Here is a 14,620-nt window from a genome sequence, read left to right as displayed (position 1 = left end):
TCATATTAATTTATTGAATCCACCCATTTAAAAACAACATAAAATAGACAAAATCCAACAGCATACATACAGTACAAGATAGAAAAACAGGCCTAGGCGGTCCTTCTTGACTGACAGGAGGAGACCAAAATGACATCATACAATATAGGATTGGGAGGAAGGGTTTACAATATAGGAAAATTAAATAAATTATTGCCGTTTTCAATTAAAACACAAAAGTTTATGGAATATTTCCTTCATGAGCGATTTGGAATATGTCTGGAGATGGTGTTGGTGGTCCTGGTAGCTAGAGGGAGTACAGGGGGTGATGGTCCTGGTTGCTTGTTTGTGAACAGGGTCCGACGTGCTTTCATGTCCTCAGAGCGATGACCTTCTCCTCCAGCTTGGCCTGGTTGGACCCAGAGAACTCATCAATCTGGAACACAGGAGGAACAGGAGGAGTTTTAGAAGTGTCCTTTTCAATGCGTCATCAACTCATTATAATTATTCAAAGGAATATGCCTCTATAATAGTCATGTAGGACTGGGATGATCAGAATCAGTTGTAATATGCTGAGAGACGCCACGACACTCTCCCCTTGACAGTTGCTCACATTCACAGCAGCGTTTTGCAGGTTTGATTCTACAAGAAGGAATATGTTGCCTGTGCATCTTCTATTTACGAAGGCTTTGATACTACTGCACAGTGGCGGTCTCAGGCTGTTTGAAGGGCAGGGGGGAGCGAAAAGAAAAAAAGGGCACCTACTGCACAACATGGGACCCCATCAGTGCACATGGTCAAGTTTAGACCATTGGAAGGGCAGCCAATAGGGCACATCCTCTAATTTTGCCACTCAAAAGGGCACTTTAGTGCGACGTTTTTCAACTGTGGGGGCACATGGTCAAGTTTAGACCATTGGAGGGGCACCAATAGGGCACGTCCTCTAATTTTCGCCACTCAAAAGGGCATTTTTCCACTCAAAAGGGCACTTAAGCGAGACGTTTTTCAACCGTGGGGGCACAAGGAGGGGCAGTCGCCCCCCCCTGCCCCCACCTTGAATTCACCAGTGCTACTGCATCTTTTCTATTAGTAGAATCAGTGAAAAAGGGGAAATCAGTGAGAAAAAAGACCCACCTTCTCCCCTTTCCTGTAGAAGTGGAACGTGGGCATGCATTTGATATCACAGTGTTGGGCCACGTCCTAGAAGAGAAAGAGAGAGTTTATTTTAAAACATTTCAGAAGGCTCTTACTTCTTTAAAACAGTGTTATCTATGACTCTTCCTGTAGTGAAGTGAAGTGAAGTAAAGTGAAACTTTATTTATATAACACCTTTCGTACATGGATGCAACTCAAAGCACTTTACAATGATTGAAAACAAGATGACAGAGATGGGGGGGAGGACACACAAGACAACAGGAAGGGAGGGGAGGGAGGGGTTACATCTTTGCTTCTAAACAAGCATACATGTCAATAACACTAATAATAACTTGTATAACTACATCAAGCTTACACTAATAATAACTTGTATAACTTGTATAACATCTACTTTGCAAGCTTACACACTAATAATAACTAAACAAGCATACATGTACATTAAATGATAATAAGGCAACAGAGTAGAAGAATACACATTATAATGCAGACCTAGTAGCTAGTAGGTCATTCATTCATTCATTCATTCATTCATTCATTCATAAACTCCTCCTTTAGCCACTCCCCCAATATGCAAATCTACAAACTGCTCGACACCAAAGCGACTAACGCAGCTTTCCAGACCCAACTGTGTACAGTACAAGTACAAGTACAGTATGGCTGTTACACACAACTTGTGGTTTATTTAATGGTTGAAGGGGCAAATTCTCCATACAAATGTATTCAGATACATTGACTGGACTATTGTATTTATTCTGATGTTTTCAACACAATGACACACACACACACACACACACACACACACACACACACACACACACAACTCACCTGGGCTTCATCCACATCCACCTTCAGGAAAACCACATTCTTGTTCTCCGGTTTTTCCGACATTTCCTGAGGGAAAGCAGAGCCAGCAGTCAGTCAGCAGAAGGAACAACGGTACTCTACTCCAGAGAGACTACATACAGTCTGAAGCATGGCCAGGTACAGTAGCCAGGTTATCCCTGCACACAAGGCCCTGCATTGTGCTCATATCACAGCACATTACGTAAGAGGAAAAGATACAAAACACAATGGAATGTGAGAGACTCACAGTCTCCAGTCCAACTTTTTTAGTCGCCCCCCCTGCCCCCCCCCCCTTGAGTCCGCCAGTGGTCATGTTTCCTTTCCCCGGAGACGCCCTGCCTGCTTCTCCTCAATTTGCTGTAATTGATCATCTCAGTGGCGCTCATTGGCAGTCTTGTTTACAGACTATTAGCAGGGAGATTTTAGAATACAGTTCATCTGCTCTAGGCTATTAGTCTAGAGGAGGCTTCCCCAACAGTTGCCAAGACGACAAGAACAACATCCTCTCAGGGCTCTTGCCCACTTTGCAGGGTTTTCTCATTATAGATCTGACAGCAACAGCTACCATGATGAATACATTTGAACTAGACTGAAGAAGGCTTTAAGGCTAGTAGTACATTCCAATTAGAGTTAGGGGATTAGGCATTCTTTAAACTGCTCTTGATATCTGTATGCTCTAGACTCTATTACAGCATACATTTGTATATGGCATGCATTATAGACAGACAGTCCAATGCAATTGCATGCAAAGTAGGTCAAGGGGGGGACTCTGTTAGGATTAGACTGTACAATGCACTAACATTTCTGAAACTAACTGTCTGCTAGCCACAATATCACACACAGATGTTCCCTGTAGGAAGTAGGTCTTATCAGAAACACTTGCCTGCACTAGGCTACTCTAATAGGCTACTGTTAACTAACTATAGAACTCGGGTGTACTGTTGGACCACTCACTTTGAAAAAGGGGGCAATATTTTTGCATGGGCCGCACCACGAGGCCGTGAAGTCCACCACCACCAGTTTGTCAGCTGCGTCCTTCAGAACACTGAGGAAGTTGTCCTACAAGGCAATAAATTCATAGGTTATTATTATTTAAAAAAAATTTATTTAACCTTTATTTATACAGGTAAAAACACATTGAGCCCCAAGGGCTCATTTTCAAGTGTGACCTGTTCACAGGCATACAACAACAACTTCCACCACAAACAAACAAATACAATACAACACCTGGCCTACATAGTCTAAAACTAAACTAAAACTACATAGTCTAAAACTAAACTAAAACTACATAGTCTAAAACTAAAACTAGTCTAAAACAGTCTAAGATAGTCTAAAACTAAACTAAAACTACAACACCTAAAACTAGACAGCTAAAGATCTAGGGACAGGGAGGGGTCAGCAATGGGCAAAAGGGAGGGTCAACTCAATTGCAATAACAAATCATAGACTCGCACTGTATGTCTCTCAGCAAGAGCTTGAAACTGGACAGAGGGATCAGATGAGACAGTTTCAGACTCTGCAGACTATTACTGTGTAATTATCATTTGGTAATGTCTGTATAAATAAATTGTCATTTGTGAACGTATACTGAAATTGAGGTTACAAAAATACGTCAACATAACTTGAGTAACAGGCTATAGCCTAGGCTACATATTAACATTATCACATTATTTGATATAGCTAGGCAATATACACTTTTCGGTATGGGAGCATACCTACTACCTACACTTTGATAAGTTTAACTACTATCAGACACTGTAGTGTGACATATCATCACGAAAAGCAATAATCTGTAAGGGGGTGGAAAGAATGTCTCGTTGCTGTGGATCTTTGGTAACAGGATGACAAAATCATCATTCATCAATGTCAGTACACACACACACACAGAGAGAGAGAGAGAGAGAGAGAGAGAGAGAGAGAGAGAGAGAGAGAGAGAGAGAGAGAGAGAGAGAGAGAGAGAGAGAGAGGGAGAGAGAGACAGAGGGAGAGAGAGACAGGGAGAGAGGGAGAGAGAGGAAGAGAGAGAGAGAGAGAGAAATGCATAGGCAACACAAATGTGATAGTTTTACAGACAGACACTACCTGTCAGCATCACTTATTGATTGTCGATGATCACGCACTCTATCTCTATCAACTCGCACACTCGTTTGATCCGCAGCAGGAAAGCTGCATGCATCCTGATCACATGTCCGCCTTCCTTTGATCAGCCGATTGGTCGAAACAAATCGATAACAATCGATCCAGTAGTAACAACATTGAGCTAAAACTGTTTAAATGTTTAAAAATAGATACAGTACAGGCCAAAAGTTTGGACACACCTTCTCATTCAATGTGTTTCCTTTGCTTTTTTGTTGTTAATAAAATAAAAAATTGTTGTTGTAATAATAATATTATATATATATAATAACATATTATTATTAACACATATTATATTTAATATTATTATTATATATTTTATTAACAACAAAAAAGCAAAGGGTGGCTACTTTGAGGAATCTAAAATATAAGACATATTTAGAGTTATTTCACACTTTTTTGTTAAATACATAATTCCTATGTGTTCATTCATAGTTTTGATGCCTTCAGTGAGAATCTCCAATGTACCAAATAGTCATGAAAATAAAGGAAACGCATTGAATGAGAAGGTGTGTCCAAACTTTTGGCCTGTACTGTATATAGATTTTAATATAATAATATAATATTGGCCTACATCCATACACACAAGCCCTAACCGCATATACTGTATTTGTTCCCTTTTCACACACAAGTGTGAACGCTGTGAGAGCTTGGGGGCGAGTTTGGAGGATAGATCTCTAGTTCCATCATCAGCCAGGCAGCTTGGCACCACCAATCATTTGAATTGTTTAATTAATAGCAGATTTTAACTGGACCAGGTAAACTGAAAACTTTCTCAGCAAGAGGTGTAAAGCGGCATTCGGCGACAATGCTGACACAGACAGACAGGCGCGATGATGGCACTTCGTAACACACCCAAGTAAACCGAATACAATAATGTCAATGTAATTTAATTAATTAATTAATTCCTTACCTTATCTTCAATTTCGAGAATCATGGTTATGGTGGATTATAATAATGGTTTGCAAAGAGAATCCCGTAGAAACCTTGGATTTAGAATGTTCTTGTGATGACACTCCGCACAGACAGCTGGTTTATACCTGCTAGGAGGGCGCCCCCCGTGGCCGCGGAGGGAATGACCCAACGGTGCAGATAGAAACGCACGGTGTAGAGATGACAAGGGTCCCCTTTTCCACGTTAGACAATCATTATCTATTCTACACTGTTTATATCTGAACGTTGTGTAACGTTGAGCTATCGTTAGGATCAAAAGAAAACACTTGTTGCGTTTTATGTTGACCAGAGCCTTTTTTTGGTGACCAATCATTGACGAATGATTGTATTGATTTATTTGGTTTATTTGATGTGTTGAGTTAATTTGACTGTGTTTTTTTTGTTGACAGTGTGGAATTGTTGAGTACATCTTATATGTTGGCTACAGTACAGTAGTTCATTAATCATGTCAGCGTGACATGACACATTCTCGGTTTACTACGTGCAAGGGGATTGGATGAGAGCTACGCTGAGTCAAGAAGCAACTGTCCAATGGCGACGAAGCCCCTGAATGGAGCTCTGAATAATTCTGTTTCCATTATTGTCCTGGGAAACTGTCATCAATAGCCACAGTTTAAGCTTTACTACATTGCATTTCAAACAAACGACAATGAAGTTGCTTTTATTTATTATTATTTACTACTATTATTACATTTGCCATTTAAAATCAACCATGTCTATTCTTTTCAAAGTATTGACTCCCACCAACCAGTGAACTGTATTATACCAGACCAGTCCTCCCTTCTTTTCCTCTGATGTCTTAGCTTAATCAATAAACATGCATGACGTATTTGAATAGGGCCTGTGTCTTTTTTTGTGTCTCCTCAAGTACCGGGCTACTCCTAACCATGGAAACAAGGCCCTTGTCATGGCAGCCTAATGAAATTCAAATCAGGGTCTAAAAATACGGCCCCTCTGTCAGATCAGACAAAAGGAGGCTGCACTAGACTGCTTCAGCTGATAGACCTTCTACTGTATAATTTGTGATCCAAAGACGATCACAGCCGTGCTGATATTCAGTATAACAGCACGACCTCGAGTGTGATATTGCTTTTATACAACAGTTCTACAGCGCGATTTATTAGTTAACACAGTAATAAGTGACAACAGATTATGATTTGTTTGTCTATTTAATCATAAAAATAAACAAAAAATAGTTCCGCAACTGAACTTCAAATGGACTGTTGCCTAGTAACCTGAACACAAACATGTAGTCTAATTAAGGGTCATTTAGTAGAACATCTGTGCGGCAGAGTGATACATATAGTTAAAGGTCCCAGTGCTGTTATACTGTATATCAGCACTCATGGAATGCCTCTTGTCCAATCAAATTACTTGGTCGGAACTAACCGTTGTATAACGAGGCATAGAGGTGTGTGGTCTTGTCTTCCTGCCTTCAAAGAGATGCCTAGCATTTATTTGGGCACATTTATTTGAAAAGTGTGATAGACAAAAAATGTCTACAGTTTCCTTGTCTTTAAGGCCAAACTGATTGCATCACTTATTAAGCCACTATCACTATAACAATACAGAATAAAATATATACAGTACATGTCTTTAAAAGAACAAACTGATTAAATCACTTAAGGCCAAACTGATTGCATCACTTATTAAGCCACTATCACTATAACAATAGATCAATAGATCTACATCAAGTAGAATACTGATGACTAGTGACCAGTCAAGACCATTGGACTCCAGGATATCTTTGAGCTCCTGCATGAGGGCTGACGAGTTGGCGATGTTTACTTTCCTGCTGACTAGGTATTGTGTTGTTACTTTGGCCAGATCATCATCAAAAAAACGAACAAGGACATTGAGGATTTTGTCCATGTTAAGATTAGTAGCTTCGTCGATATTCATTGAAAACATTGCTTTTTTAAGCTTTTCACACAGCCGTTTTTTTAATTCCGGGGCAAGGCCATGTGTGTGTAAATAGCTGGCGTGCTGATTGGATACAGGTAGCACTTCATCTTCAATGACCGACCGTGTTTGCGAGCAAAAGATCCGAGTGTGCGCGTTTATAGCTGAACATGATCTGTCTTTCACAATGGCTCAGCCACTCGTCGATTTGTGCAAGAAGCTATCAGAAGACAAAAATGCACTGACCAAGCTGTCCGTTTCCAACCAGCACGCCAGCTATTTAAACACACATGGCCTTGCCCTGGAATTTAACTACGGTATGAGATGATGGACGAGATAAGTATGAGATGGTGAATCTTGCTTTTACAGTTGCTTATTAAACAACACTTCGTTTCAATAATACTTGTATGAATGACAACACAGAAAACCTTTTTAGAAAACAGAAAAACCAAGCCCGAAAGAGGCTTTATTACTTATTTAAAAAGAATTGATTGAAGAACTGTGATGGCCAATAATAATCAAGTTGTGTATATCACTTAGAATGCATGGACAATACAATACGCCATTATAGGAATTGGAACGTAGCCAATGACTATAGGGACTTCAGACTTTGACGATGGCTTTTCCCATGTTTTCACCTTGCAGCATCCCCATAAAGGCAGCAGGCATGTGCTCAAAGCCTTCAGTCACATGCTCTGGACACTGCAGTTTTCCCTGTGGATAAGACACATTGATATGGTTATAAACACATTGATATGGTTATTCAACAGACAGCTTAGAGACAGAGCATTAATGAGACTGCATGTCGTGACGTTAGAATTATTAAGGTACATTTTTGTCAAAATTGAGTTTTTTACATAATCTGATCCATTAGGTGTTTATTAATGCCTGTGTGGTGTTATTTTTAAGATGTTGACATTTTTGAGTTAGTAATTAATAAAATACAAAGGTTCCATCTCACAAAACATAATGGAATGTAAAAACTTTGACGCTCAATATCTCTGAACTGCCCTAAACGGAGATAGAACCTTATCATTCTAAACGGAGATAGAACCTTATCATTCTAAGCTCACAATGTGTTAGAACTTGCCTCTCTCCTCCACGCCATCAGCTGTCTGAGAGCCTCTGGGTTCCTGTGCTCCCACCTGCCCACCATGAAGCCCTCCATCTTCAGCTGCTTGACCAGGATGGTCAGGTGTGTGTAAGGGCCTGCCAGAGTGAGGAGGAATAAAAGAGAGAAATAAAGAAAGGTACTGAAATAGCGACCCTCCTCATCATGAAGGAAACACACTCAGCTGGTGGGTCTGAGGGTACTGCTACTGTGTCATAGTGCCCTCTAGTGGTGTAACTTTAAACATATATATGTTACGGTACATGTGAGAATACGGTACATGTGGGAAAACTAGGGTTAGGGTTAGGTGCTAGGGTTAAGGTTAGGGTTAGGGTTAGGGTTAAGGTTAGGGTTAGGGTTAGACATGCCAGCATGTACCAAGTCACCCTAGCACCTAACCCTAACCCTAGTTTTCCCACATGTACCGTAACATATATACAGTTATTTGTATAACTATAACATAGTATATTCCAGATTTACACCAAACCATAATATGAAATACATTTAAATGTGGCATATGAAAAAGGAACAAATGTTAGATGTTTAGCATGAAGATGAGAGAACATGGTGATAAACAGACCTGTCTGTGGAGTGGTGTCGTTGTATGTTGAAATGGCGCCGCACACGGCTATCCTTCCAAACTCTTTCATCTGTGGTATGGCCACGCTAGAGAAGGGGCCTCCCACCTACCAACCAGAGGAAGTGTCAGTGTCATCACACAATTCATTATCAATAACTAGTCTCCCGTTATCAAAATAACACTGAAACACTATTTAGCGATTCTTCTTGCTGCCTAATGCCTACTGTAGCGACTAGATAGAGTCCAGTAGTAACAAAGTCGCTGAGAGACGCGAGCAGGGTCTGTGTTGATGTTATAACGCACCCAAAACAATTCACTTGAGGAACGTTTAAAGCATTTATTGAAATGGAACAATCAAACTAGTGAACGTACAAAATTAATCCATATAAAATAAGAAAATAACAAACAATATATAACGAAAATGCGGTCAACAAAAAATACAACGACCCTGTCTCCCCTCTCTCTCCACTACCGCCATACAGGTGAACAGGTGTTTTAGTTACCTCGGGCTATCCCCGCCCATAATCATGTGACTTCCGGAAGGAAGAACATAACGTCATCAAAACAATAAACAAACAAGCAAATAAACTCACAAATGGTATTCATGGCTCCTACACCTACATTTTCAAAGTAGCAGTTGTATCCGTCAGGCGAGGCAGTCTTCAGAGCCTCCTCCAGCGAGCTGACGGTTTTGTAGTTGAAGGCCTCGTCGAAACCGAGGTCTTTAAGGAAGGCCACCTTGGCGTCAGACCCCGTGGAGCCCACCACCTTGCAGCCCTTAATCTTGGCGATCTGCCCGACGATAGAGCCCACCGCCCCGGCCGCAGCGTTCACCAGGAGGGTCTCCCCCGCCTGCAGCCCCAGGACCTCCTCTAGCCCATACAGGGCTGTCAGCCTGGGGGAGAGTTAGAAGACTGAGAGTTAGAATACTGAGAGTTAGAATACTGAGAGTTAGAATACTGAGAAGGATCTTGTTTTTTTCCTATGTGTCCTGACTCTACAGTGCCCTCCATACGTTTTTTTTTCTACAATTTTCTACAATGATCTGGTCAGATGACGAACTGCGTTTCCTTGTCTTAGTACCTGTCAATGACAATAAGGTTGAATCTAATCTAATCTAAAAGAAAAAACATGATTTAGGATAATAAATACAAAGGGAGATATCTGTTCTTGCAAAACAACTCATACCAAATATGTTGTACAGTTTAATCGGGAATCATATTGAATTGGATCTGTAATTATTAAACAATACCTGGATGTTATGAAATGTATTATCATAAATAATAAGGTGAACAGTAGGACGAATCACGTTTAAACTTGGTCTGCATAAATGTTCTTGCTTTGCGTACAGACGCAAGCTTTTTACGCCAGTTCTACGCAAAGCTTTCTAAATGAGGCCCCAGGCCTGTCAGGGCATCACCAGAGAATACACCCAGCATCTGATGAGGTCAATGAGTCGGAGACTTTACGCAGTTATTACATATGAAGGATTGACCAGTTATTCACTCAGATACAGGAGCTAGACAGACCATGTATATGTTACGGTACATGTGGGAAAAATAGGGTTAGGGTTAGACATGCCAGCATGTACCAAGTCGACGTAGCACCTAACCCTAACCCTAGTTTTCCCACATGTACCGTATTCCCACATGTACTGTAACATATATATAAAACCATAATACCATGTCAAATAAAGTATTTTAGGCGTAGGTGATAGCACTTTTGGGTCTCATTGATTCTACAGCATATTGCATTTGAGTAGTTGTGTATCTGACTGACATGTGGGTGAAATGATATCGGGGAGCTCAGGGTTCTTCCCACCACCTTACCCAGGCATGCCGATGGCTCCCAGGGCCAGGGACATGGGGACGTCCTGGGGCCAGTCTGACAGGAGGGGGGTCAGGCCTGTCCCGTCAGACACGGTGTGAGTCCTCCAGCCACACCTGCCCACCACGTGGCTCCCAGCAGGGAAGGCTGCGTTGTTGCTCTGGATCACCCTGAGAGACAGGAAGTATGTATATTAACAACCCTGGGTTGGCAAGATAAAAAGCAGGTGTTGGGGTTTTATATCATTTATACAGAGATGATCTGTGGTGCAGTGAATAATTCTGACTATGGACAGGACCCATAACTTGTGTAATCACAGACTTGTATAATATGATTGGTTCCCAAGAATAGTGACCTCATGACCAAGGACAGTTCTATAAATATGAGTCGCACCCATCGTTGGGGGCTGCTTATTGCTCTTGGGCTATTGCTTCTTGCTTATTGGTCTGCTCATTTCTCTCTGCGCTCATGTAACTTGGCTTAATAAAAGGCCTCTTTGGAGACAATTGATCTAAGCTCTTTGTGCTTTGTAAGTTCTACTAAATCTATTAAGAATCAATTATATCCACAACACAGGTTTCACAGAAGATATTATCAGGGTATTTTCAACTGGGTGAAAGCAGACGCGCAAACGTAATCTGAGGTTTGAGTCCGATTTGCGGTCTTGGATAATTTTCTAAAAGTGACTATATAATGCGCACACCTCTGAGCTCCACTTGCACTTGGGCTCGGTAGAGGGAAATGCGCGTGTACATCCTCTTTTAAGTTTCTTTGAAAATCACCCTGTATATATACATAATCAAGGCATGTGACTTGGCAACTGAACTCAAGATAAATAATTTCAGGGGCCCCTCGAGAAGGTTCTGCCAGGGAGTAATTGTTTGTTTCTTATAGGTGTTTATCCAGACTCACTGCACTGACCAAAGCTGCTCTGGGAAAAAAACATTGAAACATTTGTGGCGGAGGCAACCCTCAGATCATCAAGCCAAAACCTTTCAAATTGTTTTTCTTTCAACCAGAGTCATCATGGCCAATTGCAGTCCAATTAAATGAATACCAGGTGCCCCCATCCTCTTCCAGGAACCCTCAGCCATGTGTAGCCTCACTGCCGCAGATGAAAGGCGCTGTGTGCTTTCCCTTTCCTTACTTGGCCACTTGTGTTCCGATCATCACATCGCCGGCCTTCATACGCATGCTGCTGAACGGTCTGGAAACATCACAGAACAGAGTTAGTAACTCTGTAAGGACCAATCAGATTTATTTATTTTTCTGCTAATGATGCTTTGGAATGAACTAATGATGCTTTGGAATGAACTAATGATGCTTTGGAATGAACTAATGATGCTTTGGAATGCAAATAATATGCAGACATTCCATATGGATTATTACTTGATTCAACAGAGCTCAATGGGTTAAAATGTTACCAAGGGGGCAGTAAGAGTCCCCATATCTTCTAGGTCTCCTCTCCTCTCCCCTACCTCATATACGGATCCACACTGAGAAACAAGGCCTCCAGAAGAACCTCTGAAACGGACAAAACAAGCCAGTCAAAGAAATGACATCATCACCCATAGACTTCATCATACGTCAGACCATCTGCCTCTGCATGTTCAGCAAAGCCAAAGCAAAGCCATCTTTAAAACAAAAGTGAAGTCATATTTATGGGGAGAACTAATGGCTCACCCTTAACTTCAAGTAAAGTTAACTTACAGTGCACTGTCAGTATAATTTCAGTTAAATGTATGAGGGCAATTTTGGTCCAAATATAGGTTATTAGAGCTCAGTGAATTTGTATCCAGCAGCTATGCACTCTTGCTATAGCTAGCTAGCTAACTAGTATAATGTTACATGCTAATGACGTCATGCACAGATGCAGCTTCAGGATCAGGCCTTAAAGCTTGTGTGAAGTCATATTTATGGGGAGAACTAATGGCTCACCCTTAAGAAAGAGAGGGTGTTTCCGTTTTGTTTTGGTTCACTTTATGTTTCCATATTGTGTGTTTTAATATGTGTTTTTCCTTCCTGTGTTCTTATACTGTTTTTTATGCTGTGATGTTTTGTTTTATTCATTTTATGTTTTATACTGTGTGATGTACGAAAGGCGCTATATAAATAAAGCTTTACTTACTTACTTACTATGTACTGTATGATGTGATGGTTTGTTTTATTCATTTTATGTTTCCATCGAGGACCACTTTGGAAATAAGTGTTTTAAATAATGCTTTCAAGTGCCATCCTCTGGACATTACTTAGTGTCATAATGCGTAATATGATTCTATTGTAAATTCCTAATAAAAATCAAATCAAATAAAATAAAATAAAAAATCAGATACAGTACAAGAAGTACCATTACAATAACCCATGGCTAGATACCGGTTAGCCTCAGGTTAGCTATCAGGTTAGCCTCAGTCTTTGGCCCAATCTCAACCCCTTGGCCCTCCATTTCAGCCCTACCCCTCTGTTTTGCGCGTTCACATGTAGGGGTGTCTTAATTATTGTTTGCTATGTAGGGGTAGGGCCAAGTGGTAGGGCTACATACATAGCCCTCCAAACAGAGTTTTTTCAGATGCACACTCCGAATGGAGTTACAAACGGAATGTTTTAATGCGAAATCCCAGAATGCCTTGCGAATCATCGGCAAGATACTGGAGATCGCACTAGCAACAAAAGAAAGCCGAAAATAAAATTATTTTGTTAATAATGATTTTAGCTATCTAACGTTACAACAATGTTTTAACGCTGATACATTTTGACATATTTCCTTCTTACCGTTCCTCTAATATCAGTGCAGACTGGCAGTGTAGGAGCATGGGTTGCTAGCCAACAGAGCACCGCTATTCTGTCATTAATTAAATTAATCATGAACTGGCTTGGTAAATGAAGCATTGTTCTTTTTTATTTGATGACTTTACGATCGACTGATATCGTGAAACTCATAACTTGTGAACGAATCGCGAGCGTCCATGCTTTTCTATGATACTAGCTACTGTCTTGAAGGGTTGTCCCGTTTCACAGGGGAAGATTTTCAACCACTACCCCTTGTAACTTTGTTTCCGAGGGGCAAGCCGAAAAGCGAGGGGCACTCCAAAATGAGGGGTAGGGGTAAGAAAGGGAAATGGGATCGGGCCTTTACCTCCATCTTTAGGCTCTGGGAGCTGCTCCAGTTTCAGCTCAAAGTCGCTGTCCGTGGGGAAGCCTTGGAAGTGCTGGGTCAGGATCCATGTCTTAGCTTGAACCATGGCTCTTTGTTTTGGACAACTGTGAGAGAGAGAGAGAGAGAGCAGTATGTATGCTGTTACTAACTAAGTATTATTTATTTAGATGCCTCATCTTGTCATAAACTGACATGTTTACTGTAACGTTATGCATACAGTACCATATTACCACATTTAAAAACCTAAAACAGGCACAAGTTAGGAATTGTATATTGCATTCTGAAAGTATTCAAACCCCTTCACTTTTTCCCCATTTGTTTTGTTATAGACTAAAATGGGTTAAATTAAAAGAATTTGCCATACGTTTAAAAAAAAAAAATAATCTGTACATTTATTAAAATTCAAATACAAGAAATAGGCTACCCCATGTACGTACAGCGGGGGAAATACGTATTTGATCCCCTGCCAGTTTTGTAAGTTTGCCCACTAACAAAGAAATTAACAGTTTATAATTTTGTATTTATAACAGTTTATGATTGTGGCCAATGCAACAGAGGAGTGGCTGAAGAAGAAGCACATTAAGGTCATGGGGTCATGGGGTGGCCTAGTCAGTCTCCGGACCGTAACCCTGTCGAAAATCTGTGGAGAAAGCTGAAACTTCCAGTTGCCAAGCGACATCCTCGAAACCTTGAGGATTCAGAGAGGATCTGCAAAGAGGACTGGACAAGAGACGTCTGACCTCTGTGCTTGCCAACCAGGGTTTCTCCACCAAGTACTAAGTCATGTCTTGCTACTTATTTCCCTCGATCAAATTAATTTATAACTTTCATATAATGTGTTTTTCTGGATTTCTTGGTTGATATTCTGTCTCTCACTGTTAAAACAAACCTACCATTAAAATGATAGACCGGTCATTTCTTTGTCAGTGGGCAAACTTACAAAGTCGGCATCAAATACTTATTTCCCCCACTGTAAGTA

The 14,620-nt window shown here is 40.8% G+C and overlaps 2 protein-coding genes across 2 annotated transcripts in view; both read right to left on the bottom strand.

Annotated features, from left to right (window-relative positions):
• Window positions 1-89: 89 nt before the first annotated feature.
• On the bottom strand, window positions 90-5,111 carry txnb (thioredoxin b). Its single transcript, XM_080547577.1, has 5 exons — window positions 5,027-5,111; window positions 2,932-3,036; window positions 1,960-2,025; window positions 1,114-1,179; window positions 90-415 (listed from the first exon to the last, which is right to left on the bottom strand). The coding sequence occupies exons 1-5, from the start codon at window positions 5,048-5,050 to the stop codon at window positions 350-352; spliced, it is 327 nt and encodes a 108-aa protein (XP_080403703.1). The 5' UTR covers window positions 5,051-5,111; the 3' UTR covers window positions 90-349.
• A 2,340-nt stretch (window positions 5,112-7,451) lies between these two features.
• The window catches only part of LOC308172647 (prostaglandin reductase 1-like), an 8,044-nt gene continuing 875 nt past the window's right edge, over window positions 7,452-14,620 (bottom strand). Inside the window, exons 2-9 of the mRNA XM_080547572.1 lie at window positions 13,621-13,745; window positions 11,966-12,011; window positions 11,635-11,694; window positions 10,490-10,657; window positions 9,282-9,555; window positions 8,661-8,766; window positions 8,060-8,178; window positions 7,452-7,683 (exon numbers count right to left, since the gene is read on the bottom strand). Coding sequence (XP_080403698.1) covers window positions 7,573-7,683; window positions 8,060-8,178; window positions 8,661-8,766; window positions 9,282-9,555; window positions 10,490-10,657; window positions 11,635-11,694; window positions 11,966-12,011; window positions 13,621-13,726 — 990 coding nt within the window. The 5' untranslated portion in view covers window positions 13,727-13,745 and the 3' untranslated portion in view covers window positions 7,452-7,572. The remainder of the gene's footprint in view (window positions 7,684-8,059; window positions 8,179-8,660; window positions 8,767-9,281; window positions 9,556-10,489; window positions 10,658-11,634; window positions 11,695-11,965; window positions 12,012-13,620; window positions 13,746-14,620) is intronic.

This window comes from Nansenia antarctica (assembly GCF_963989245.1).
Source record: "Nansenia antarctica genome assembly, chromosome: 17".
Lineage (NCBI taxonomy): Eukaryota > Metazoa > Chordata > Actinopteri > Argentiniformes > Microstomatidae > Nansenia > Nansenia antarctica.
The sequence above is the reverse complement of the archived record's forward strand: the minus strand, read 5'-3'. Positions and strand labels throughout refer to the sequence as shown.